The sequence below is a fragment of the Wolffia australiana genome, chromosome 19, assembly GCF_029677425.1.
Source record: "Wolffia australiana isolate 7733 chromosome 19, ASM2967742v1".
Classification (NCBI taxonomy): domain Eukaryota; kingdom Viridiplantae; phylum Streptophyta; class Magnoliopsida; order Alismatales; family Araceae; genus Wolffia; species Wolffia australiana.
The window spans coordinates 7,071,452-7,098,651 of NC_135853.1; the positions used below are offsets into that span (position 1 = coordinate 7,071,452).

General features: G+C 45.0%; 1 protein-coding gene across 4 annotated transcripts; it reads left to right on the forward strand.

Annotated features, from left to right (window-relative positions):
- On the forward strand, nt 1-26,311 carry LOC144715432 (uncharacterized). 4 transcript variants are annotated; one of them, XM_078590339.1, is made up of 7 exons: nt 1-68; nt 563-633; nt 3,223-3,440; nt 8,848-9,066; nt 12,907-13,136; nt 25,860-25,954; nt 26,093-26,311. In XM_078590339.1, exons 2-6 carry the CDS (start codon nt 613-615, stop codon nt 25,928-25,930), a joined length of 759 nt encoding a protein of 252 aa, XP_078446465.1. In that variant the 5' UTR covers nt 1-68; nt 563-612; the 3' UTR covers nt 25,931-25,954; nt 26,093-26,311. The 4 variants fall into 4 exon arrangements, with proteins under 4 accessions (XP_078446465.1, XP_078446468.1, XP_078446467.1 ...); XM_078590342.1 differs by lacking the exon at nt 12,907-13,136; XM_078590341.1 differs by lacking the exons at nt 25,860-25,954; nt 26,093-26,311 and adding an exon at nt 16,607-16,780.
- The last annotated feature ends 889 nt before the right edge of the window (nt 26,312-27,200 follow it).

Here is a 27,200-nt window from a genome sequence, read left to right on the forward strand (position 1 = left end):
AAACCTCTCTCTCTATCTCTCGCTTCTTTCTTCGTCAAAGCTCTGGACTGAAGGCGCGGCTAGTCGTGGTAGGGCGAATTCTTGCACTATTTCTTGTTTAATCGTTCATGCCGTCGAATAATCTTTTATTTAGTTGAGTAATCTTTCATAGTGTTGAATAATTTGACGTTGATCGAGTACGGTGGAGAATTGATAATGAGATGGATTTCCTGTTCTTGAAGAAGTCATCTGAGTCGCGTAGAGGGGATCATAATGGTGTAATTTCTTGTTGAGAAAGTTATACTTGCTGTAGTGGCGGTAACGATGGGAATTGCGAGTCTGGATTCTTCAGATCGTGCTGGGGGAAACTGGATTACGGGAAATTTGATGTTAATTAAGTAGCAGGGATCTAATTTATTTGATAGAATATCCCCGATTTTATTCTCAAGTTATCTTTCTTCTGCTGCGCTTCGCATTTTCTTCTTCTGATCTGTAGTTTTCCGAATATCCATAATTAACATGTCCCTCAGAATATTTCAAAAAAAAAGCCCCTCAGATGTGCTTCCTTTTATTGTTATTGCAGGAAAAAAAATTTGGAAATAGAGTTGGGGAAAGTGCATGTAAAGTCTCGGCATGGACGAGGGAAAAAGAGGGGTATTTTCATGCTCCTTGCTTAGTCTATTTTGTTTGGCTATAATTCTTGAATTCCGAGAACAATCGGTGATATCCTACAAAAACAGTGCAAATTCTTTTGACAGCTTTTTTCTTTCTAAATGTCATCTGCTTCTCAGGTCCTTTCATCTCTTCAAACAAATTGGGAAGGTCACCGACTTTGTGTGATCTCCCCTATCCTTATTTCACACAAAAAAAAATTCTTCAAATAAATTTAGCTGATATTTCTTCAAATAAAAGTTAGCTAATATAGAAATGTTGTTGTTTTCCAAGAAAACATGCTGCATTTGCCTTTTGACATCTTTTTGAGAAACTGGATTGCATTTCACCGATGAAATGGCGTCTCGCTGGTGGAAATGCAATTCAAATGGAAGAGACAAATGTCCCTCCAATGTCTTAGTAAAATCATTATATGAGTGGTCATTGTTCAGAGGCCAAAACAAGAATAACAGAAGCCCTGAAAAACTAATTTACTTTCAAGCTATTCTTCAGGTTTGTTTTTTTAGGAGACTTTCTTCTAAGTTTGCTTCATAAATCTCCCAAAAGTATTTAGTTGCTTCTACTCAAGATTATCTCTTTTGATTCTTACTCTTCGGCAGCCAGGTACTTTATAATTCTGCTTGTTGGGACAGGACAGAAAATTAGTCAGCTGCAAATGCCTCTTGAACAGGGAAAGTATCATAAGACATGCCTATACTCATGTGACAGAAAACTTTGCCATGTGATCAAATTTTATCCAGGGATGAATTGTAATCAGACATGGCTTTGCTGTCCCCCAGTGAAACATCATAGTAAACATGAGTATAGATTGCCAGATCTGCTTGAGAATTCCTTTGAAACTGGATGCCCAAACCTGGGATACATTTTAAGCCTGTCAATATATATATTGAACTGTCCTCTCTTACATTTTCTTTGGGTTGTGCATTAACTCACTAAGTATGCCCACTGAGTACGACAGGAAAGATCTGGTTGGATTGGTAGGTTTACTCAAGAAGTGTTAATGCCTCCTATGATTTTAGGAGGTACTGTTAGCTACCACTGTAGGTTTAGTGTCTAGATCAATCTGAGGTGAAACAGATTTACATGCAGACTTTCCAGTCACGTTTGTGGTTTGGATTATAAGTTTTATGGGATAAAAAATGTGTTCTTTACTTCAATACCACCAAAGTTTTTTAATTTTTTGATGCATTTTCCTCAAATTATATGGCCAGCTGTTTACCTAAGAAAGCAATGCCAGGTTGATTGTTATCTTTGCCTGAAGGACCGTGATCTAATTGGCTGCACATTCAAACAGTGGAGTGTGTGACACAATCCCAACCCTCCTCTGGGGAAGTCCTGTCTTTTCCCTTCTTCATGTTCCCTTTAGATGGGGCAGCCCTTTCTTTAAGGGGGCAGCCAGAAAGTATTATGAAGTTTAAGCTCCTTATCTGATCTCCCCAATGTCTATGTCCCATCTCTCACTCTATGATCCATGTGATCACTCTTCTGCATGGCATCTTCAAGCAGCTCATCCCTGGTCAATCCCCACCTACTCTATTCGACCTCTCCTCCCTGACCATTCCCATTCTTTTCTTTACCCTGAGAACTTCTCTCTCTCATATCTCTTTCGACCATTTTCATCTCTGTGCTCGACCTGGAAATGTGTTACAACCCAAACGGACGAAAAGTTATCGGTAGAGCGTGAATCACGACTTTCAAAAGATAATTCACTTTGGAACCCAGTAGCAACGCACACAGAGTTTGAAGAAGATAGGGATGAAAGGAAACTATTACGATCGCACTGAATCGGTGGATCGTTTCTTGAAGGAGAGGGAGGATCTCCCAACCCAACCGTGGAGTGCCGCAGCTCTCGCCAAGGGAAGTCGCTTCGTATCCTCTCCTGCTTCCTTCTCTTCTCTTTTGAATTACGTTTGCACCTCTTCGTATTCCCTCCGCTGCTCTGCACGTGCGAGACGGAGGCGCTTCTTCCTTCGCACGTATGTGCGTGGAAGAGTTGTATCAAAATGTAATTCAATTGAAACATTTCATCACCTTTATTGTACTATACATAGAAGATGATATGACATGGGGGAATCGTATGAGTATGATCTCTTTCACTGAAGCAAATACTGGGTTATTATTTCTGATACTTGCACGATAATTTCTTTACAGAATCAAGTTAATTGTTATGCCTGACTAATTACGTGGAGATCGCCTTTGCATGGGCTTTGAGTTCATATTCTTTATTTTGTATTTCTACATGCCCTTGTTATTTTATCCTATTTATGGAAAAGAATGAGAATTAGACTGTAAAGAACAAACCCAAAAAAATTCAATGAACACATCAAACAATCAAACTAGAAACTGAGTTACAGAGAGCAACTGTTGTGCTTTTGATGTAACTGTTGACTATTAGGGAATAAATGAAATTGCAATTGAGACTTAAAGTTTTTCGATAAAATATCAAACATCCGAATGTTACTCTTGGTTGTAACATTGTTTTCATGCTATTTATCCCATTACTTGATGCATCTCCTAGATAGAAATTCCTTGTCACATGATCTCTAATAATTGATCTTCTCATTGTTTCAGGATCTATCTGGTCCTTCGAATGTTGAAGGCCCCAGTGCTCATGCTTCTCTTGGGGAAAGTGGAGAAAATTTACTTGGTTCGAATTCAGGCCTGGCAGACGATAACGAACAAGTTGATAATGGCCCTGGAATCTATGCCATTCCAGTTCCTTCATTTGCTGGGGAATGGACTGGCATTCCTGCTACCAATCTGATTCCAATCAAGTACAATGTGCCGACGTGAGTTTACCCTGCGGGCCTTAGTTTTAATTTATTTTGGTTTGTTAGTTTATCTTGTCTATCGTTCATTTTCCTATTTACTTATTGTTAGTATGCCACGTGTTATGTAGCCCAAACCCTCCGTTCTTTCTTTATTTTATCGTTAATGGGCCAAGTGGTATTTGTGCCCGCCTCTCCTCTGTTCCATTTATTGTAAGTGGCTCACTTTGCGGAACCTTTATTGATCATTTATTCCTAGGAGAGGAATAAGTAGCCTAAGTTGTATGGACTAGCCCATATCGTGTCAGCCCATATGAGGAGCCTGATCCCGCCCTGTGAGATCAATTAATCCTTCTCAAGTGCTTGCACGCCACTTCTTTGGCTGAAAAATCAGGCATCTGTGTCATCCCTGTTAATCTGCCCAGCACCAGTGTGATCCTTTGTCTTCGGGCTCATCAAATGTCTTTGAGAGTTATAAGCTGCCATATTGTCATGTGCACTAATGGGAAAGAACAATGAGCACCAGATGGAGCGACTGAAGACAAGTCTAGAGATGCAGGGAGGACCATATTTGTTTTTCTGGACATCTATGTCAGGTCAGATGGATTCATCATGTTTGAATGGTGCAAGATGGTAGAGTTGACTCTGGAAAGCTGGTGCTCAGGCAACCATTTATGACAGGTCCATTTCCCAAGAAAGATCCGCAGGACAAGACCTGGAAAGCAGATGAATCATTAATGTGTCAATGGATAATAGGTGCTAGGAACCAGTTCATGAGGACAGATTTCTTGGACAGGGGGATCAAATCCATAAGTATAGTGCAAAAAGCATCATTTGTGGTGCATTTATGAGCTATACTTAATTGTCACCCAGGTGAGACGAGGAGACAATCATATCATGACCTATGGCTTCAGGTTGAAGTGCATTTGGAAGGACTCCTGCAAGTCAAGTGAGAGAGGATATGTGCTCTGATACAGACTCATCAGCTTCCTCATAAGCCTCCACCTTGATTCAAAAATCTCAGGAGCCAAATTCTCCACAGGGAGAGAACCAACTCTTGAGGCCATAGGGAGTTTGGTGAATGAGGAGAACTGCCTTAAGCTGGCCCCTTATGCACCTACCAACTACTTTCTTGCGTTGGGGTCCAAAAAATTTCACTCCAAGCCAGGGCAGGGCAATTCTATCTCAAAAAAATTTGGCGGAAGCTCAGGCTCAAGAAGAAGACCCAAAGGATGGATTGTTGTGCATCTTTTGCAGGAGGAAAAGGCACACGAAAGAAACTTGCTGGAAGCTAGCCTACAAAAATCAGCAGCAGCAAAAGAAAGCATATGTAGTCACTTACCAGGAACAGGAATTAGGAAAGCCATCTGGTGGGAGAGGAAACTGAAGAGAAAGGTCCTGCAGAAGGGTCCTCTAGAGTAAGCTGAACTTGAGGAACTGTAATAGCAAGCCAACAGGTTCCAAGAGCGTTTGAGCGCTACATCCAAGGTGAAATCAGGTGAGAACCATTTCTTTTCTAGAACTCACCAAATTTCATGGATTTTGGACACTGGTGCAACTGATCACAAGTCAAAGTATGAAGCCCACATCTCAGACACATTGTCAAATAAAAAAGGCTGTTAACGTCGAGTAAAAATCTCCATCCACAATCACGTACTCATTTTTGCAATGATATCAGATGAGCTCTTAATCTTGGCACTTGTAGGGTTCCTTTGAACACCCCAACTCTTTCCAATTCAACCTTATCTATGTTGAGGATATCTTGATCACAGGGGACAATGCAGAGGCGATCAAGAAACTTGGTAAGGACTGTGCTAGCCAATTCGATATTAAAGCTCATCTGATACTAAATCTATCAAGAAACTTGGTAAGGAGCTCTGATAACATTGAATTACTTTCTGAAGTAACCCATTCCAAGTCATTACCCTCAGATAGCTCATGAATGATCCACCTGAGATTCATTTTCAAGGTGCTCAGCAAGCTACATAAATAGTATGATTGGAAGAGGTTTCTTATTCACTTGCTATGTAGGTCTAACTATGGAGGCTTATTCAGATGCAGACTTTGCTAGCTCTATAATTGTTCGGAGGTCAACATTTGGATATTATACCTTTATGGGTCAATTATTTTTCATATCATGAATAAGTGACCTAGGTTGTCTAACATGTCTACCCGCATTTAACTGGTTGAAATGAAGTGAAGCGGGATGTCATTTTGTGATTGGGCTTTCTCATCTAACCCTAACAGGATATGTGGAGGCGTGATTGGAAGATGAGGCCCATAAAATCAACAGTGTTTAACAGTATGGCTGCCTGCTAGTTTTTTTCAAGCTGTGGACCTTCTCTTTACTTAACTTAATTTTCTTCTCATATTCGTAAACATGCCCTTAAGGAGCACCTTAAAGATTAGTTATGGGCCAAACCCAGTATTTTATACCATGTATTTACACAGGTTGACATGAATCAATAGGATTATATTATCTGGAGGAAACCCTAAACTATTAGCACCAGCTGGGGCTGTATCCAGCAGATCAGATGTGAAACTTGACTTTTATTCAAACTGGAATTAGATAATTTTTTTAAGGGCTTAATTCCTCCACCCTCCTATATATTTTGCTGGAGGAAACGTGAGGACTTTTAATACATATGCACCGTAAGTTCCGTGAAAAGCTGAAACTTAATGAATCTAGTGGTTTTCACATGTTTTTTGCATTTTATTTTCCATTTCCAAAGAGGAACCCTAGATGTTAAAAATTTAAAGGCTTGTAATTAGTAGGACATTGGGCCCTCCTTGTCTGTAATCACTTGTTTACCTTTTGATGATCATAGGACAGATGATGCTGGGAGATTTGTTTTTTATTAAAAAGAAAAAGAGGGAAGATCACCTGTAGCGATGATCAACCTGAAATTACTAAAATATATAATCGTAAAAAATACATCACTGATTACCAACCTGGTCCCCTTTCTGTCCTTCACTTCCTACTGATCAGTAGGACATACAGTTCTCCTCTCCACAACATGTAGTACGGAATCCAGTGACACAGCTCTTTCCTTTTAATACCCAGGTCACCGCGAGGAGCCTTTGCCACCTCAAGTGTCCTCTGCCTGCACCCCCACCCCAACCCCCCCCCCCCCGGAGTGAGCTCCAGCATGCCTCGTCAAATGTTACATCTACCCAGATTGGCTTCTGTGATCTCCAAATTTCCTATGCAAAATAACACTCAAAAAACAGATGAGAGCAATCTTCCTCGCCTTGCACACACATGGGGCATGATGCTGATACATCTGGGATCGTATCCTTTCAGAGGACTTATGTCATAATTCGTCTCCGCACTTTTAATGGGACCCTTCTGCTTCCATAAAGGTCGACACAGATGATGGCCTAATCTTCTGTTATACCCTTCTGATCCTCATTGTACCTCCCGAACTGAAATAGATGTGCCCATCCACATCCAGCCGTCACAGGTTCCAATGATGGGCTGTAGGTGTCACATGGACTGCTGCAATTTTCAATAGGTCTTCCATTCTCTGGTCAGACAACACACCGTCCACGATCAGATTCCATGTGTCATCCCAACAGTCTTGCACCGTGGCTTGAGGATTCCCTGTCAATGCAAAGAGGAAGGGGAAAGCCGCTCGAAGCTTGCCTTAGGCAGTCCACTCATGTGTCCCATAGCGAAATATGGCTCTGTCCCTTGGTTTGGGTTCAAAAAACCTCAAAATTTGTGGGAAAATCTGTCTCAAGCGCTGCCAGAAAATGGATGCCCTTCAATTGGGGTTCACCGCTGTTCCTAGCTCATCTCCTTACCATAGCTGTCTCTCAAGACCTTCGTGGCCATGTCTTCCTCCAGTCTGATAGGATCCCGACTGGGATCGTATTGAGAACGTGGTTAACCCTGGCAGGGTGGACGACGCCGAGGGGACGAGAGTGGCAGAGAGTGGTGAGTGGACGTTGCCGGAGGAACGGGGGCTCGACGGAGTGGACATCGTCGAGAGAGAAGGAGACTACTGGAAGGAAAAATACGACTAACTCATGTCCTGCCCTCCAACGAGGAGGGCTACATATATAAAGGAGATGCAAAAGACGAGAATGCCCCTAGTGGGCTTACTAGACGGAGTGGATCGTAACACAGTCACATAATCTTGCCTGCACATTTCATCAACAATGCGGCGGTCATGTCTTGTAAGTGTAGTACCCCCAGCCTTCCCTGCTCCGTGGGTTTGGCATGACGACTTGTTACTTCAAAACCGTTGAAATTCCATTTGTTACATCACTCAATCTGCCTTATATAGGCAGGTATAGGTGTTAGACTGCAGAGTTAAAAGTATAGTATAGTTGAGTTTTATGTTAGACTGTGATACGATCCCCATGAGGACTTATTGAACGAAAAGATATAATAGCACAAGGAATGACCTCCCTCTTGTCATTTAATGAGCAACGTATCTACAAAACTATAAAATAAGATAGAAGGTGGGAGCCCCAAAGAGAAGGGTCTTCTTCAGGAAACCTAGTGGGCTGTCACTGCAGTGATTGATGTTGGAGCTTTGGGGATCGAACCTCGAGTTCCAGAGGAGCTGATCCAATTCCAACCATTCATATCTTACTTTCCTTCTCATCATTTGATAATCCTTCTACCTTCATGCCACGTCTCTCATCATCAGTCACAATGGTTCTCCAATCAATACACTACGAATCTTGTTTTTAGAGGTGAACTATATTTTCTAACATCTATTCGAATCAGAGCCTACATCTCTGTTCCTTGGATCCAACATAGTCAGGGCTATATCACCAAATGTAATATATTGTAATTTTATTTAAGGCAGATTGACCATTAATGAAATTTAGCCGTTCTTTGGGTTTTTTTAGAGTTACCAGGGCGGCCGTTTCTGATACGATCTCGTACTATCTAGGGTTAGTTTAGTCAAGTCAACCCACTAGGGCCTTTTGTGTTATTTGTTCCTTACATACTTCCTTTATATAGGGATGCCCTCCCTCTAGGAGGCAGCCAAGAAGAATGAAGCTAGACTCATCAATCTCCTCTCTACAAATCTGAGTCCCCTCTCTCCCTTGTGATTGTCTCTACTGCACCACGTCTTCAGGCAGCACGGCCCTGGTCCCTACCTCTGTTCAACCTCCCGTCAGATCATTCCCGTTCTACTCTTCAATCCCCCGGGAACATCTACGCTTTTCGTCATGCCCTCTTCCCCAGTACGAATTTACATCAGGAGTTTCCTATCAGGTTCCTCATGTTGTCCTGCATCCTCCCAGCACATCCCTGCATCAGGCTTTGAGCTTAGCCTAAACCGTAGAAATGCTCACTTGTTACACATGCAAGAAGGGAATTACAATACTACACAAAAATCCCAAAAACTTAACCCTGAATCTGACACCACTTCATCTCGGTTAAATTGGTGGTCTGTATAACCAGGGTAATAAGTTCGGCCGGAGGAGACAATGGGGATACGCGGCAGGAGGGAGAGCAGCAGCAGCAGCAGCAACAAGGGCAAGTTGTGAGGAGATTTCATTTTGCAATACAGATAGACTTGATGCTCATCTTCAAGCTGGCGGCGGTTGTTATCTTGTTCAATCAAGAAGGGTCTCGGCAGAGGCTGGTTCTGCTCATCCTCTTTGCATCCATCATTTATCTGTGAGTTTTCCTTCTTGTCCACGTCACATTATCAATTTCCAAATTCAAGGTCAATTCTAAGATTCATACAGATGAATGCCTAGAATATGTGTCATTTGTTCTTACGACTTAATGAAATGTTTATTGTTAGCTCTGCTCATCCTATTTGCATTTCCATTGTGTATCCATGTGATATTCCTACCAATGTCGATTAATGATGTCTATAATCCTGCACAATCAAATGATTTAAAATGCCCACTTATTTTTGTTAAATTTCTTTTAATTAAATGATCATTCCTCATTTTGAACTAAGAAGAGCCTCTGTAGATGTTTTGGTTCCGCCCATTCTCTTCGTATCCCTCATTTATATTCGAGATTTTTTTCACAAAAAAATTCCTTACCCATGTCAGTAATCAATGTCTAAAAAATGTACATAATAAAATGCTTAAACACATCAACGCCATTCATTTGTGGAATTTTGGTTAGTCAAAAGATCGTTGATCATTTTAACTAAGAAGAGTGTTGAACCGTGTACTGAACTCTATTGGGCACCTTGGAGGACTTCTCTCTCTCTTATTTTCCTCTCTCTCTCTCTCTTAACTATATCCCACGTGTGACCTTCTGTAAGTGGTCACACGTGGGACATTCATTTTAATGCTATGTCACACGTGGGAGCCTTCTTAAGTGGTTCCCACGTGTGAAGTTGTAATGGAGCCTTTAAAGGCCTCCAAAAACCCTAGCCGGGAAAAAAAAAAAGAGGTTTAGTTGGTTTTCTTTCCAACTGTCTAAGGCGCCGCCCAGTGCAGGAGCTCTTCCTTCTCCCTCCTTTCTCTCTCTCAGTCCTCTGTATCACCTTACAACATGGTATCAGAGCACTCTATTCTCTGAGTGCATCCCTACAGTGCCTAGGAGTTTGGTTGCTGGAGTAGTTTGTGCCTAGAGAAGTTTTTCAGGCCAACATACATCAGTTCTCCAAGTTTTTTGAAGGTTGTTGCTGTCTCTCCAAGAATGGCGAATCAAGGAGATGAAATCGCAGCCCAGGGTAACCCTGGGTTAGTTCAGCATAACTCTGAAATCAGAGTTTTGGAAGCAGGTGGGTCAAGTGCTGCACAAACACCGGATTTAGGAAGAGCTGCTGTGGTGTTTCCTCCTGCAGAAGTTAAGTTTGATGGGGGGAACATGTTTGAGTGGTCCAAGATGGTCACTCTCACTGTTTGTGGATGTTTTTTGGGAGATCACTTGACTGATCTGCCCAGACCCCAGCAGATGCAGATTTCAAGAAGTGGAAGGCAGAGGAGTCCCTCATTTTGGGTTGGATGTTGAGATCCATGACATCTGAGATGAGGAGAGATTTTCTGTACTGTGAGACAGCTAAAGAATTGTGGGATGAGATTCAGAGGTACACCGCGGAGCAGTCGCATGACTGGCGCATCTACGAATTGAAGGTGCAGGAATCTATGGCACGTCAAGGAGGAGAGAATGTCCGGCAATACTCCTCCCGGCTGAAGGCGATTTGGAGAGAGATTGACCATCTATGGCCTACACAGAATCCACAGTCAGTGGAACGTCAGTATATCCTGAAACAGCGGATATTCACGTTCTTAATGGGCCTGAACTCGGTCTACGAGTCCGTGAGGAGCCAGCTTCTTCACCGGGAGAAGTTGCCATCACTAGAAGAAGCCATAGGTTCAGGGTTACCCCAGACTCTCAGGGGCAAAATTCCGCTGCACTACTTACGAAGAAGCCTGAGAGTCGGGGCAATCCCACTGGCAATTGGACAGCACGTCCATCGCAGCCAAATTCAGTAACTGGGAGCGAAGGAGAAGACAGTCGTGACGCTCTCTTCTGCAACTACTGCAAGAAGCGTCAGCATACGAAAGAGAACTGTTGGAAGCTGGCCTGGAAAAATCAGAACTCCGGAAAGAGGGCCATGGTGGCCTCGTCACAGCCGCAGACCCCTGGAGCAACCGTAATGAACTCAGAGGTTGAGGAAGTTCAACAAAAATTAAGCTCCACTGCCCTGGTACAGTCAGGTAATTCCTCCTCTCCTGAATGGGTTGCTGACACGGGAGGTACTGACCATATGTCCCCAGAAAAATTGTTAGATCATACGGCCCAAATAACTCATGTATTACCGGGCCCATGTTTTATAAATGGGCCCGATCATAGAGAAATATGACTGTTGATTCCAACGGTCATATATCTCCAACGGTCGATTGGCAGCCTCTCTAAAAAGGGGAACATTGTGTAGTATGAGGGGGGTGTGTGTGTGGAAATAATAACAATATATTTCTTCTTGTTCACATATCCTCTCGATAGTCAAGAATTCACATGGTATCAGAGCAGCAATCGTAGGCACACCAAAGGCGACAAGTTTTTTTTTCTGATAATTTCTAATCTTCCTCGTTCGGCGACGAGTTCCTCTTGCAATCTCGGCGGCGTCTTTCAGCAACGATTTCTGCGACGATTTCGGCAATTTCGGCGACGATTTCGGCAATTTCGGCGAAGATTTCGGCGGCGTCTTGCTGCTATTTCGGCGACGATTTCTGCTTCGGCGACGTTTTTCAGCAACGAGTTCTTCTTGCAATTTCGGCGGCGACTTCTTCCTCGACTACTCCTATCTTTCTCTCTCGGCGAACTCGGCGAGCTCAGCAAACTTGGCAAACTCAACGAACTCAGCGATTTCAGAGATTCTGCAATTTTGTTCTTGCGATTTCGCGATTTCGTGATTTCACGATCTTTCGCTATTTACTCCCGGAGTACCTTTTGATTCGCGATCCACGCGTTTCAGAAAGACTCCGCGCTTGGGGCAAGCTACGACCTGTGCAGAAGAAGAGAGGAGTTTGGCTCTTGGGTTTTTTCCTCTTGAAGCTTCACACGGCGAAATTGCCCGATCAGAAGTTGTGTTTATTTTCCGGGGAAGTTCTTCTCCAGTGAAGACTTGCTCCGTCAACACTCAGATCAGCAGCTCTTGTTAAGGAGTATTCCGTCTATTTGTGTTCCGTCTACTCATCTCCAGATGGGAAAGTCCAGGATGGTTGAGAAGGAATCCGAGATCACCTCCTCAACCATCATTAAACCGGCTGAGACACCTGCTCAGCCAAGGTTGTTCTTACAGGACCTGGATATCAAATATAATGGAATCAATGGGCAGAAGTGGATAATGTTGGTCCAAAGATCCCTTAAGGCTATCTACCTGGGGAATCACCTAACAGAAGATGCTCCTTCGAAAGACGCTCCCAAACTTGAAAGAGTAATTTGGGAATCTGAAGAAGCCTTTATCACCAATTGGATGATAAAAAATATGGAACCAGATCAGGCAGACGACTATCTAATTATTGACTGCGTACGAGACTTATGGCAAGAAATTCAGAAATCATGTGCAGAAACCCACAGCGATTATCTTGTCTATGACCTTCGAGAACAAGAGAAAGCATTGAAACAGGGAAATCTATCAATTTCTTCCTACTCTGCAAAATTAAAGGCCATATGGAGGGAGCTTGACCTTCTCTGGCCCACTGGCGACAAGAACTCAAAATCTTATCTCAGAGAAACCAAGTTCAGAACCCTCACCTTTTTGATGGGATTGAATTCAGAGTATGAGAATCTTAGAAGCCAATTGCTGCACAGAGAGAGGTTCCCCACCTTTGCGGAAGCTATCTCTGAATTGCAAGGGGCAGAGCGGCGGAAGAAGCTTAACTCTAAGGATGGCGAGGTGTCTACTCCTGTCTCCGTGGCCCACTTGGCCAAGTAAGGGGAACCAAGGCACAACATAAATAATGCAGCCACATCTTCTACTCAGCTCCAGAAGTCCACTCCGCAGGAAGGTAATTCCTCAGAACTTACTTGTGGCTATTGCAGGAAACCAGGCCACCTAAGAAGGGACTGCAGAAAGTTAGCCTGGAAGGAAGAGCAGATCAAGAAAGGGACGTGGAATCCAGGGCAGCACAAGAAAGCCTATGTGGCAAGTGAAGGAGAGGAATTATCTGCTGCAAAGAAAGGGGAGGACGGAGGTAAAATTCGGAAACTTATTCAGTCAGAAGTAAACAAGATCCTTCAGAAGTTTGGCTCTACTTCACTCGTACAGTCAGGTAAGAAATTCATTTTCACTACAGTTACTAATAATACACCCACTACTGTTTCTTGGATTTTAGATTCTGGGCCGACAGATCATATGTCACCCCACAAAATGCTATTTAAAAATTATGAGCTAGAAACTAATAATCTCAGAGTTTTTACTGCAAATGGTGGAATATTAGAAGTGGCAGGAAGAGGATCAATTGAGATCAAAGGGAAATTACTGAAAGATGTTTTGCATGTACCTGAATTGAAAGCAAATTTATTGTCCTTAATTCAGTTAGTAAATGATACTGTATGGCGATTTATCTTAGACTCAGATTCTTGTTTCCTATGTCTTAAGGAAACCGGACGGAAGATTTCATCTGTTAAGAGGAGGGGAGGTCTTCTCTTGCTAGATGGATTGGAGGAGGATGAAAGGCAGAAAGCCACCTATACTGCCCAGAGTGAAGAGCGGATCAATCTCCTGCATAGGAGACTAGGGCACCCCTCATTCCACATTTTGAAACATTCCCATCCCAATTTGTTTAAAGGGATTATTTTTGATAATTTGAACTGTGAAAGTTGCCAATTTGCTAAACACAAACGATCTTTTTTTCCAGTTTCAGATCACAGAACTCAATCAGCATTTGATTGTATCCATAGTGATGTGTGGGGACCTTGCTCCACACTTGGACTATCCCATCACAAATGGTTTATCTTATTTGTAGATGATTTCTCTAGATATACATGGGTGTATCTACTGAAATCTAAGACTGAAATTCCATCTATTATCATCAAATTTTGTGAGATGATTCATACACAATTCGGAAAGAAAGTACGGATATTTAGATCAGATAATGCAACAGAATTCTTTTGTGGAAAAGTAACTAATTACATGGAAGAAGAGGGGAATTCCCACATTTATCTTTAAGAACTAACCTCCCGGCCAAGGTGTTTGGCTGTGTTCTATATGTTCAAGTTCATCATGCAGGTAAGTTGGACCATCGAGCCCTAAGATGTGTGTTTCTGGGATATTCTTCAACCCAGAAAGTTTATAAATGCTATCATCCAAGCTCCAGGAAGATCTTCATTAGTGCAGACGTGAAGTTCGACGAAGTCCGAATGTTTCATGCTCATTTGGAACGATCAGAAGAGTATTTAGAATCTTCGGAGCAAGAAAATGATAGTATGCAGCGAAGTCTCTCCTCAGCATCAGAAACTTATGATAAGGACATGGCTATAAGTACTCCTCCAAGTCCTCCTGAGGAGGAGCCTTATAGACCACGTGACGACTCAAGTACAACAATCCTGCCGGCAGGAGGAGAAGACTCAGGAAACGATGGTTGGTCCATTGCCATAAGCAAGGGAATTCGTAACTGCACGAAGACTAAACTCTATCCAGTTAAAAATTATCTATCTTACTCCCGGCTCTCTCCAGAGTATAATCAGGTGGTTCAAGCCCTAATGACAGTATCTATTCCAAAGAATGTGACAGAAGCGATGTCATCTGCAGAGTGGAAGACAGCTATGGAAGAAGAAATGGCAGCACTAAAGAGAAATGGTACTTGGGAGATGGCCCCACTCCCACCAGGAAAGAAACTAGTGGGAAGTCGATGGGTATTCACTATAAAATATCACTCAGATGGGTCAGTGGCCAGACACAAAGCTCGTTTGGTGGCACAAGGATATACACAGTCTTACGGCGTCGACTACAACGAAACCTTTGCTCCAGTTGCAAAGCTAAACACAGTTTGGGTTTTAATAGCACTTGCAGCACTATTTAATTGGCAGCTCTATCAATATGATGTGAAAAATGCCTTCTTACATGGAGAATTGAAAGAAGAAGTGTATATGGCACCTCCTCTTGGATATTGTTTGAGTCAAAACTCAGGGGACATATGTCACCTCAAGAAGTCCTTATATGGACTGAATCAATCGCCAAGAGCATGGTTTGGAAGATTTTCAACAGTAATGTTAGCAGTGGGGTTCTTCCAAAGTGAGGGAGATCACACATTGTTTATAAAGCATGGCAAGGATGGGAAGATTGCAATTTTAATTGTGTATGTGGACGACATCATTATCACTGGAGATGACCACACTGAAACTCAGAATCTGGAGAAACACCTTTCACTTTCCTTTGACATAAAGGCACTAGGTTTAATGACGTATTTCCTGGGAATTGAAGTGGCCTATTCTCGGGCAGGGATCGTACTTTCTCAGCAAAAGTATATCCTTGATTTGTTAAAGGAAACGGGGAAGTTGGATTGTCGACCAGCGGCTACAGCAGTGGATAGTAATGTTAAGTTAAAAGCTGAACAGAGTGAAAAAGACACCCGTAAACAAGACTTCATTTCAACGTCTCATTGGTAAGCTACTTTATCTCAACCACACTCGGCCGGATATTGCTTTCGCAGTCAACTCTCTAAGTCAATTCATGAATGATCCTCGGGAATCACATCAACATGCAGCAGATCGCATCCTAACTTACCTGAAGGGGTCAATTGGACTTGGTCTACTATTTAACAGAGGAAGTGAGCCGAGTGTGGTCCTCTACACGGATTCTGACTATGCAGGATCATTTGAAGACAGCCGGTCTACATCTGGTTATTGCAGTTTCATAGGAGGGAATCTTGTCACATGGCGTTGTAAGAAACAGAAGGAGGTCTCTTTATCAAGCGCAGAAGCTGAACTCCGAGCACTGAAGAAGGGAGTATGTGAAGGAATGTGGCTTAAGGGTATCTTGCAGGATTTGAAAGTTTTTTCAGACAAAGGAATGACTCTGTACTCTGATAGCAAATCAGAATTGCTATGGCAAAAAACCCAGTTCAACACGAAAGGACGAAGCATGCAAGGGTGGCACGACACTATATCAAACAAAGCATTGATGAGGGCTTCATTATACCTCACTACATTCCTTCTCTGGAGCAGATTGCGGATATTTTCACCAAAGGGATCCCTGGCCTGCAGTTCCAAGTCTTGGTGTCCAAGTTGGGCTTGATCAACATCTATACCCAACTTGAGGGGGGGTGTTAGATCATACGGCCCAAATAACTCATGTATTACCGGGCCCATGTTTTATAAATGGGCCCGATCGTAGAGAAATATGACCGTTGATTCCAACGGTCATATATCTCCAACGGTCGATTGGCAGCCTCTCTAAAAAGGGGAACATTGTGTAGTATGAGGGGGGTGTGTGTGTGGAAATAATAACAATATATTTCTTCTTGTTCACATATTCATCCTCTCGATAGTCAAGAATTCACAAAAATCCTTGTTCGGGAATTATGTGTTAACTGAGGGTTCCGACAAAGTGCAGACCGCTGGTGGAGGATCATTGTCGGTTAAGGGAATTGGGAATATCTCAGTTAACTCTCTCGGAATTCTGAAAAGGGTCCTGCATGTCCGAGATCTAAGAGCCAATCTTATCTCGTTACAGAAATTAGTTGATGATTATGGTTGGAGGTTTGTCCTTGACAGTGATGATTGTTTTCTTTGTGACAAGGTTTCCGGGAGGAGGATTTCATCCATTAGACGGCAAGGTGGACTGCTCCTCCTCGAGACTTCTCCACAGCAGTGCTTGGTGACGCAAAGAAATAGTACCGGGGAGGAGAGGGTGCTGCGTCTACATCAGCGGATGGGGCATCCCCCTTTTAATTTACTTAAGACCCTTTATCGAACCATGTTTCGTGGTATTTTGGATGAGAAGTTATTTTGTGAGGCCTGTCATCTGGCAAACATCGTCACTCAACCTTTAAGTTAATCGAAGAACGTTGTGTTTCACCTTTTGAATGCATCCATAGTGACGTGTGGGGGCCCTGCCCCACTACCAGTCTTACAGGATGCCGGTGGTTTATAATTTTCGTGGAAGATTGTACACGGACAATGTGGACTTATTTACTGAGATCCAAGGCAGAGGTCCCACAAGTAATGATTCAGTTTTGTGAATTGATCTTGACTCAGTTTGGGAGGAAAGTTAAGCGATTCAGAACCGACAATGGCTCTGAATTCTTCAATACTACAGTGAACTCCTATCTTGCAGATCAGGGAATTGTTCATGAATCCTCCTGTGTGAATACGGCCCAGCAGAACGGATTAGCAGAACGTCGTCTCGGGTATACTCTGGCCATGATACGCTCCTTGTTTTTTCAGGCGAAGCTTCCAAAGTGCTACTGGGGAGAGGCAGTACTTACATCCACCTACTTGATGAATCGAACTCCAATGAGAGTAATTGGATATCAGTCCCCATTGAGCTTGTTAAGTGCTGAGTTTCCGGGCCTGAAATTTTTCTCCGGTCTACCAGCTCGTGTCTTTGGTTGCACAGTATTCGTGCATCAAAGTTCTGGTAAACTGGACCCGAGAGCCATTAAGTGTGTCTTTGTGGGATATTCAGGTACGCAAAAGGGCTATAGATGCTATCATCCCACCTCGCGTAGAATTCTATGTATCTGCGGATATTGTATTTCATGAGTCGGAACCGTTCTATCAATCTGAGAATCTTCCCAAGACAGTGACAGTGGAGGAAAATACAACAGGGCTGCAGTTTTTATCTCTCCCAGAACAGAAAATGGCAGAGACTGACACTGTAATTCTGGAAGAGACCGTGATGGATCCTATCCTACCTGACGAGGAGGGGGATGAGCATGCTGAGGGAACTGAAGAAGTGGCTGCTGCTGTTGAAGATCCTGAGAAGGAAGGAATGGAGAATTTAGTTGGGCCATCAGAGATTTCTGATGGAGTGCCAGCAGAACCATCAGACATTGGCCAAGATGATTTGGGGTGGCCCATTGCCCTGCGAAAAGGTGTACGTTCCTGCCGATCGACCGTAAAGTACCCAATTGGGTATTACGTGAAGTATGAGAAACTGGGACAGGATTATAAAACTTTTCTCACATCCCTGGGAAACATTATCATTCCCACCCGGGTTGAGGAGGCTCTTCAAGACCCGGGTTGGAAGGCTGCAATGGATGAGGAGATGGCTGCACTGGAGAGGAATGAGACGTGGGACCTTGTCTACCTTCCCAAGGGAAAGGGGGCAGTTGGTTGTAAGTGGGTATTCACTCCGAAATTTCACTGCAGTGGGGTGTTGGAAAGACTAAAGGCACGGCTGGTCGCTAAGGGATATACTCAGGTGCAGGGCGTGGATTATGGAGAAACTTTTACCCCGGTAGCGAAGTTCAATACGGTGCGCGTTTTGATCGCAGTGGCTGCAAAGTGTCGTTGGGATATTCTGCAATTTGACATGAAAAATGCTTTCCTCCATGGTGAGTTGGAAGAAGAAGTCTACATGCAACTTCCTCCAGGGTATCAACCACCAGAGAAAAGGAACCTTGTTTGCAGGCTGAAGAAAGCGCTCTAAGGGCTAAAGCAATCCCCTAGAGCTTGGTTCGGAAGGTTTACTAAGGCAATGGTAAATCTGGGATATCATCAGGCCAGAGGGGACCATACACTCTTCATTAAACATGGGGCTAGTGGAACAATCACTATTCTTGTGGTATATGTGGATGATATCCCCATGACAGGCAGTGATGTGGTGGAAATACAGCAGCTGAGTGATGCCCTTTCCAAAGAATTCGACATGAAGAAATTGGGTCTGCTAAAGTATTTTCTGGGCATTGAATTTTCCCATTCAAGTGCTGGAATCTCTCTTAGCCAGCACAAAGATATCCTCGATCTGTTGAAAGAAACTGGACAACTGGGGTGCAAACCAGCAGCTACGCCACTTGATCCGAATGTGAAGATTGGGAAAGGAGATGATGGCGCGGCAGTGGATAAGCACTTCTATCAGCGATTGATTGGGAAACTGATCTATCTAAATCATACGAGACCGGACATCTCATTTGCAGTCAGTCTCCTCAGTCAGTTTATGAGCGAGCCTTACGAGATTCATCTGCAGGCTGCTTTCAGGATTCTGGCATACTTGAAGTATACAGTTGGGCATGGCCTCCTATTCTCTCAGGAAGGGGAGATTGCACTAGAGGCATATACAGATTCGGACTGGGCAGGATCCTTGGTGGACCGCAGATCTACTTCGGGCTACTGTACATTTCTAGGTGGAAGCCTGATCACGTGGAGGAGCAAGAAACAGGAGGTATCCCTCTCCAGTGCCGAGGCTGAGCTCCGTGCGCTGAAGAGAGGAGTTTCGGAATGCCGCTGGTTGAAGCACTTGCTTGAGGACCTATCACTTTATGGAGATGGGGGAATCACGCTCTACTGCGACAACCAATCAGCCCTAGCGATTGTCAAGAATCCAGTCCAGCATGACCGGACGAAACATATGGCCTTGAATCATCACTACTTGACCGAGAATATCGACCGGGGAATTATTCACCCGGTGTTTGTGTCGTCAAACAATCAAAAGGCAGACATCTTCACGAAGGCACTTCCGACATCACGGTTCCAGTCATTGGTGTTCAAGCTCGGCATGGTCAACATCCACACCTAGCTTGCGGGGGGGTGTTGAACTGTGTACTGAACTCTATTGGGCACCTTGGAGGACTTCTCTCTCTCTCTTAACTATATCCCACGTGTGACCTTCTGTAAGTGGTCACACGTGGGAGCCTTCTTAAGTGGTTCCCACGTGTGAAGTTGTAATGGAGCCTTTAAAGGCCTCCAAAAACCCTAGCCGGGAAAAAAAAGAGGTTTAGTTGGTTTTCTTTCCAACTGTCTAAGGCGCCGCCCAGTGCAGGAGCTCTTCCTTCTCCCTCCTTTCTCTCTCTCAGTCCTCTGTATCACCTTACAACAAAGAGTCTCTGCAGAGATTGGTTGTGGCCCTTCTCTTCGTATCCCTCATTTATATTGTAAATTTTTTACCCACGTCAGTGATCAATGTGTAAAAAATGTACACAAGAAATGACAAAAAATATCAACGTCATTCATTTTTGCAATTTTGCTTTAGCAAATAATTATTGGAGGGTCGGATTTAAGAGGGGTCTCTGTCGAGGTAGGGTTTGGCTCGTGCTCTTTGCATCCAATATTTACGAGTGACATTCTTTACTTACAATTGCAAGTGGCCAATTTCGGATTATGCGCATATGTTATCTGTTTAACTATACGATTAATCAATGATTATCCGAATGCTTATTTTAGAGGCGACGACGATGAACAATGCTTTCGCTCTATTTAAGCATCTTTAATATGTCGCTGTGTAAGATTTCGTTGAGATCACACGGCGATAAAAATCTGTTGCAGCATCCATCATGATTAAATATCCGGGATTTGTTTTTAATCTCTTAATATATTCCTTCATTTCGTTTTTGTTTTTTTCTTTAATCTCTCAGAAACTTCTAGTGACTGAAATCTTTGAGATTATTTTTGTTGATATGATTATTATGTTTCTTTATTTTTCTCTCTCCTGTTAGCCCATTAAGGGCCCTATCTCTAGTCAGCCCATTAGGGCTCCCTATAAAACCCTGTAATCTCTTTCATTTCAAGGTAAGAAGAATTGTTTTCTTGTTCACATGGTATCAGAGCCCTAACCCTAACCCTAATCTGGGTTTCCTGGGCTTGACCTTGCGCTCCGATCTCTGGCGGTTCTCACGACCGCCTGATCTCGCGCTCCGGTCCATCGCTGTCCGCCGTATCCTGCACCGGGGGTCGCGTGCAGCAGTTTGCCACGCCCAGCAGCCAGCCGCCCGCCGCGAGCAACCACCAGCCGCCCGCCGCGAGCAACCGCCTGCCGTGAGCAGCTGCCAGCCGTGCACGGTCGCCCGCCGCGCGCAGCCTCCCGGCGTGAGCAGCCGCCCGCCGTGCGCAGCTGCCAGCCGCGCACGGTCGCCCGCCGCGCGAAGCCTCCCGGCACGCGCAGCAGCCAGCCGTGCACAGCCGCGTGCTTCGGTCCGCATCGACCTGCCTCGGTCCGTGCCGCGAGCCGCATCCGCCGCGCCGTGTATCTGCCTCAGTCGAGCCATCAGCTCTTGCAGATCCCACCGCTCGGTGCAGTTGTTTCTTGCGGCTGGTTCAGCACCTTCTGACTGTGATCTACTCTGATTGAGCCACCGGATTCTACAATGACGAATCCGGTTGCTGCTGATTCGCCAGAAGCCCAGACCTCCACTGTTACGCCAGACTCGACGCCGGTATCTACGCCACATGCAGCTGCAGTGCCTCTTGAGCCCGGGAATTGGTCGTCCTCTCCTGGGCCATTCTCTCTGCCTAGGATGCCTCCGGATGGTATGTTTACTGGATTTAATCTTCTGCAATGGCGCCAGTACGTCCAGATCACTTTAAAGGGGCGTCTCATGCGCCATCTTCTAGAAGACGGACCTCCCCGGACCAATCTCAAGTATTATGACTGGCTGGACGTTGAGGGGGTAGTTCATCGCTGGCTCTTGGACAGTATTTCACCCAGTGTTAAAGGTGAATTCCTGTCTCTAGAGTCGGCTCGGGCGGTCTGGGAAGCGGCACTCGAGAGCCACTCCAAGAAGCACAACATTGCGACTCTGTACGAATTGGTGCATCGGGCCGCCAACCTGCGTCAAGGAGACCGGTCTATCATGGAGTACAGTATGGAGCTCATTTCGTTGTGGAATGAGATTGACCACTACATGCCGCCCGACCCTCATTCGGTGGACCGCAAATATACTCTTCAACTTCGGGTTTTCCAGTTTCTTATGGGACTGAACCCGGAATATGAAGCGGTACGGGCTTAGCTTATACATCGGGAGACTGGTCCTACCTTCAAGGATGCGCTCCGCAGTGTGAGGGTTGAAGAATCTCGCTTTCAGCAGGCCCAGAACTCGGCTTCGGCACTTGTAGCTCAGTCCTCTTCGTCTGCGCGCCCATCGACGACTACACCACCCAGTTCTTTGCCGCGTGGTCAGACTGCTCGGACGGAGGATTCTCCGAAGGGTGATCCTTCGCTGTTTTGCAATTACTGCAAGAAGCGAGGTCACTCTAAGGAGACGTGCTACAAGCTTCAACGGAAACGCATGCAGCAGAGTAACCTTGCTACTGTCGCACCTGCTGCCGGTCCCATGCCTACTCCGGGTCAAGTACCTATGCCATATGGTCTTCTCCCACCCTCGCCCGCCAGCTTTACTCCGGAAGAAATGGGCGTCACGCCAATTGCTGGATCGTCCAGTCGTGGGATCATGCTCCTTGGCCCACGCAGGTATGTCCACCTGTCTTCCTACACCTCCATCCCCTTCTGGCCATTCTCCTTTCTCTTCTACTTGGCTCCTTGATTCCGGTGTCACCGCCCACATGACTCCTAATCCAAGAGCCTTTGTGACTTATGAACCCGTCCCTGGATCCTCCAAAGTCAAAACAGCCTCCGGCGATCTTCTCACCGTGGCGGGTATTGGACGTGTGGCTATTTCCTCTTCTATGCATCTACCTAAAGTTCTTCATGTTCCACGTCTTACTCATCATCTTCTCTCCTTATCTAGCCTTGTTCGCGACTTGAACCAAGACCTTACATTCTCTCCTACTTCATGTTTTTATCGTGATAAGGTGTCGGGGAGGACGATTTCCATTGCTGAGGAGCATGAGGGGCTCTATCTTGTTCGACCTCGTTCGACTTCTTTTGCTGTTGCTGCTGCGGCAGTTTCCCTTTCGACTTCCCACGAGCGTTTGTGGCTTCTTCATCGACGTCTCGGCCACCCCTCTTTTGCTACTCTTTATCGTCTTTTCCCCAAACTTTTTCAATGTCATTCTGTGGACCGTTTTGTTTGTAATGCTTGCCGAATTGCGAAACATCATCGCACTACGTATCCTATCTCTTCTTCTCATTCTTTGACCCCATTCTCCCTTATTCACACCGATGTGTGACCATCCCTATTCACAGCACTTCCGGCTCTCGATGGCTATGCATCTTCATTGACGATGCAACTCGTTTCACGTGGGCATATTTCTTAAAGAACAAATCGGAGATATCACGTGTCATTCCTCAATTCTACTCACTTGTCCAGACTCAATTTTCTACATCAATTCGTCGCTTCTGCTCCGACAATGCTAAAGACTACGTTAACACTTCGTTAAGCACTTTCTTTCGAGACAAAGGCATTATCCATGAAACCTCTTGCCCTTATACACCCCAGCAAAATGGCGTTGCCGAAAGAAAATTCCGCCACATCTTTGACATGACTCGGAGCCTTCTCTTCCATATTCATGTGCCCAAGTATTTTTGGGGAAGCCGTCCACCGCCATCCATCTCCTCAACCGCCTTCCGTCTCGAGTGCTTGACTATTCCACTCCTATTGACCGTCTTCAGCATGTCTTTCCCACTCTCTCTCTCCGAACTAATCTCACCCCTCGTGTATTTGGATGTGTCTGCTATGCGCCTAACCATCACCTTGGTCGTGATAAACTGGATCCTCGTGCTATCAACTGTGTGTTTGTTGGTTATTCTTTCACCCAAAAAGGGTATTTATGCTATCATCCACCCTCTTGTCGGTTTGTCGTCACCAAAGATGCCACGTTTGATGAATTTCTTCCCTACTATTCCTCCTCTTCTCCAGAACCACCATCGTCCACATCTCCATCCGATCCACTTGAATTCCTAATTCTTCCTCCACCATCTCCTCCGTCATCCGTCTCTAGTCCCTCTTCGCCGGCCCCGACAGAAGTGTCTCCTCCTGTTGCTCCTCCAGAGATTGTGCCTCCCGACCCGTCTCCGGCCGCCGTCTCAGTCCCTCCTGTGGAGACTCCTCCTGTCCCTGCTGCTGAATTCCCCTCTTCTGCCGAAACTTCTTCGATTCCACCGCTTCCTATACGTCGCTGCCTGCCTGAAAAACGCTACGGTATTACTCTTGCTCGTCGAAAATCTCGGGTTGCTTCTCCTTCTCCAGCTGTCCCGCCTCCCTCTTCCTCCACCCCTCCAGAAACCTCCTCATTAGCCGTGCTGCCCTCGTCTCGTTCTTCTCCTCTCTATCCATTAGAGGCATCCATCTCATCTCACCGTCTCTCACCATCCTATCATGCCCTTCTCACCTCACTTGATGCCACTTCCCTTCCAAAGACGGTGGACTTTGCCCTTTCGTTTCCGCATTGGCGTCAGGCTATGGCGGAGGAGCTTCATGCTCTTGCTCAAAATGAGACGTGGGATCTGGTTCCTCTACCGGCCGGGAAGCATCTAGTGGGTAGCCGTTGGGTGTATGCTGTGAAGCATAATTCCGACGGTTCTATTGAGAGGCACAAAGCCCGGGTTGTGGCGCAAGGGTTTACTCAGAAGCATGGCATTGATTATCAAGAGACATTTGCCCCCGTCGCCAAGCTGAATACGGTGCGGATCTTATTGGCCCTTGCTGCGGATCGTGGCTGGATTTTGCAGCAATATGATGTGAAGAACGCTTTTCTGCATGGTGATTTGACTGAGGAGATCTACATGGCATTACCTCCTGGCTACACTTCCTTAGTGCCGTTGTCTCCAAAGTCGGTTGTCTGTCGCCTGAAGAAAGCACTATATGGCTTGAAGCAATCTCCTCGAGCGTGGTTTGGTCGTTTCACAATGGTCATGAAGCGCCGTGGATACCGTCAGTGTAATGGAGATCACACCCTCTTCTACCGCCATTCCACGTCAGGGGGAGTCGCTATTCTTCTTGTGTACGTGGATGACATCATTCTTACGGGTGATGATACGGCGACCATTACGGAGCTGGCTATGTATCTTTCGCCGAATTTGCTATTCGCCATCTTGGCCCGTTGAGGTACTTTCTTGGCATAGAGGTGGCATATTCTTCGAGCGGGATCTTTATTTGTCAGAGAAAGTATACGGTGGACCTTCTCTGTGAGCTTGGAAAGGAGGACTCCAAGCCTGCTTCGACACCGATTGATGCGAACCATCGACTTGGTGCCGATGCGGATGAGGAGCTTGCTGAGCCTGGACCATATAGAAGACTTGTGGGCAAACTGATTTATCTCACCCAGACTCGTCCGGACATTGCATATTCAGTGGGTGTTCTGAGTCAGTTTATGCAGACTCCTCGCAGGAGCCATTTTCATGCTGCTCATCGTCTCCTCCGTTTCCTGAAGGGCACCATTGGCCGTGGACTATTGTTTCGTCGCCATACCGGCCTGCGTCTCGAAGTCTACACCGACGCAGATTATGCTGGCTCTGTGGTTGATCGTCGGTCCACATCTGGATATTGCACCTTCTTGGGCGGCAATCTGATTACTTGGAGGAGCAAGAAGCAGAAAGTGGTCTCCCGATCAAGTGCTGAAGCGGAGTTCCGTGCCCTTGCGCATGGTCTTTGTGAAGCACTTTGGATTACCCAACTTCTTCGTGAGCTACGGTGTCCAGTTATCTTCCCTGTCCAGTTGTTCTGCGACAACAAATCGGCGATTAGCATTGCTCATGACCCCGTTCAGCATGATCGTACAAAGCACATTGAGATCGATCGCCATTTCATCAAAGAGAAGCTTGAATCGGGAGATTTTTGCACGCCATATGTTCCGTCCGCTGAACAACTTGCAGATATCTTCACCAAAGGGCTTCATGCCCCTAGGTTTGAGGAGCTCTGTTCCAAGCTGGGTGTGGAAAACATCCACGCTCCAGCTTGAGGGGGAGTGTTGATATGATTATTATGTTTCTTTATTTTTCTCTCTCCTGTTAGCCCATTAAGGGCCCTATCTCTAGTCAGCCCATTAGGGCTCCCTATAAAACCCTGTAATCTCTTTCATTTCAAGGTAAGAAGAATTGTTTTCTTGTTCACAATTTTCACACCAACAAAGTTCTTTAAAGATAAATCGCGTACATATAAAAATCCGATTATCTGGATGATTAATTGTCGACTTTAATTACTTTTTTTTGGAGACAGTTACCAGACGGGGGCATTCACGCCTCTTCTTAGATGGCTACGACAAGCCGTGGGCGCCGGCGCTCCCCTGATGCAACCTCCTGCCCCACTTCCTGGTCAGTAGCTTTCTTAATCAGTTGATTACTATAGAATCTAGAATAGAAATTTATCATTTTAATGTGATTAATCGGGAAAGATAATCAGTGCTAACATATTCTGAGTGACAAAGTTTTTTGTATTTATGTGGCTTGCAGAGGAGAACGAGCACAACGAGATGGGAGAGGGGAGGAGAGAGAATGGAGTGGACTGGGGGGGTATAGTGAGGGAGATTAAGGTGCTGGTTATCAGCTTCCTGGCTTCTCTCTTCCCTGGCTTCCACGTGCACAATGACTGACTGACTGACCTCTCTCTCTCTCTAACTTTCTCTCTCCCTCTCTTCCTCTCTCGATATTAAACTTTCAATTCCGCATTAACCTCTCTCTCTCTATCCTCTTCAATCTCTCTGTCTCTCTCTTCTACTCTTCACTCTCTCTGTCTCCCTCTTCTGTCTTTTCTCTCTCTGCATTTTGCTGTCTCTCTCTTCACCTCCGTCTGTCTCTCTCTCTCTCTTCACTTCTCTCTCTTAGCTTCCATCTCTGTCTCTCTCTCTCTCTCGCTTCTATCTCTTCACTTCTGTCTCTCTCTCTCTGTGGCTTCTCTCTCTTCACTTCTGTCTCTCTCTCTCTCGCTTCTCTCCACTTCTGTGTCTCTTCACTTATTTCTCTCTCACCCTTCATTTCTCTGTCCCTCTCCTCTCTTTTCTCTCTCTCTCCACTTCTGTGTCTCTTCACTTATTTCTCTCTCACCCTTCATTTCTCTGTCCCTCTCCTCTCTTTTCTCTCTCTCTCCACTTCTGTGTCTCTTCACTTATTTCTCTCTCACCCTTCATTTCTCTGTCCCTCTCCTCTCTTTTCTCTCTCTCTCCCTCTTCACTTCAGTCTCTTTCTTTTCTTCTCTCTTTCTCTCCCTTCACTTCTTTGTTGCTCTCTCTCTCTCTGTCGTTGCTCTCTTCTCTCTCTCTCTCTCTAACTTGGTTTTTTCCCTGTAGACTGATCTTCAGGGAAGGAGAAATAGAGAGCTAAAAGAATCCATCATTTTTTCGGTTCATAAAAGAAAACTAAAAACTGATAATAGTTGGAAAAGGGACAAGGCATGGGAAAGGACATTATGATAGCAATTCACGTATCACTTGATTCAGACGACTTATCTGCCGGACGAACTGAAAAAGGGACATGTTTATTCTTTTTATGAAAAATACCCCAAAAATGTAAGACCTAGAAAATTAGGCATTATTGCCTTGATTGATGGGAAAAAACAGGGGAT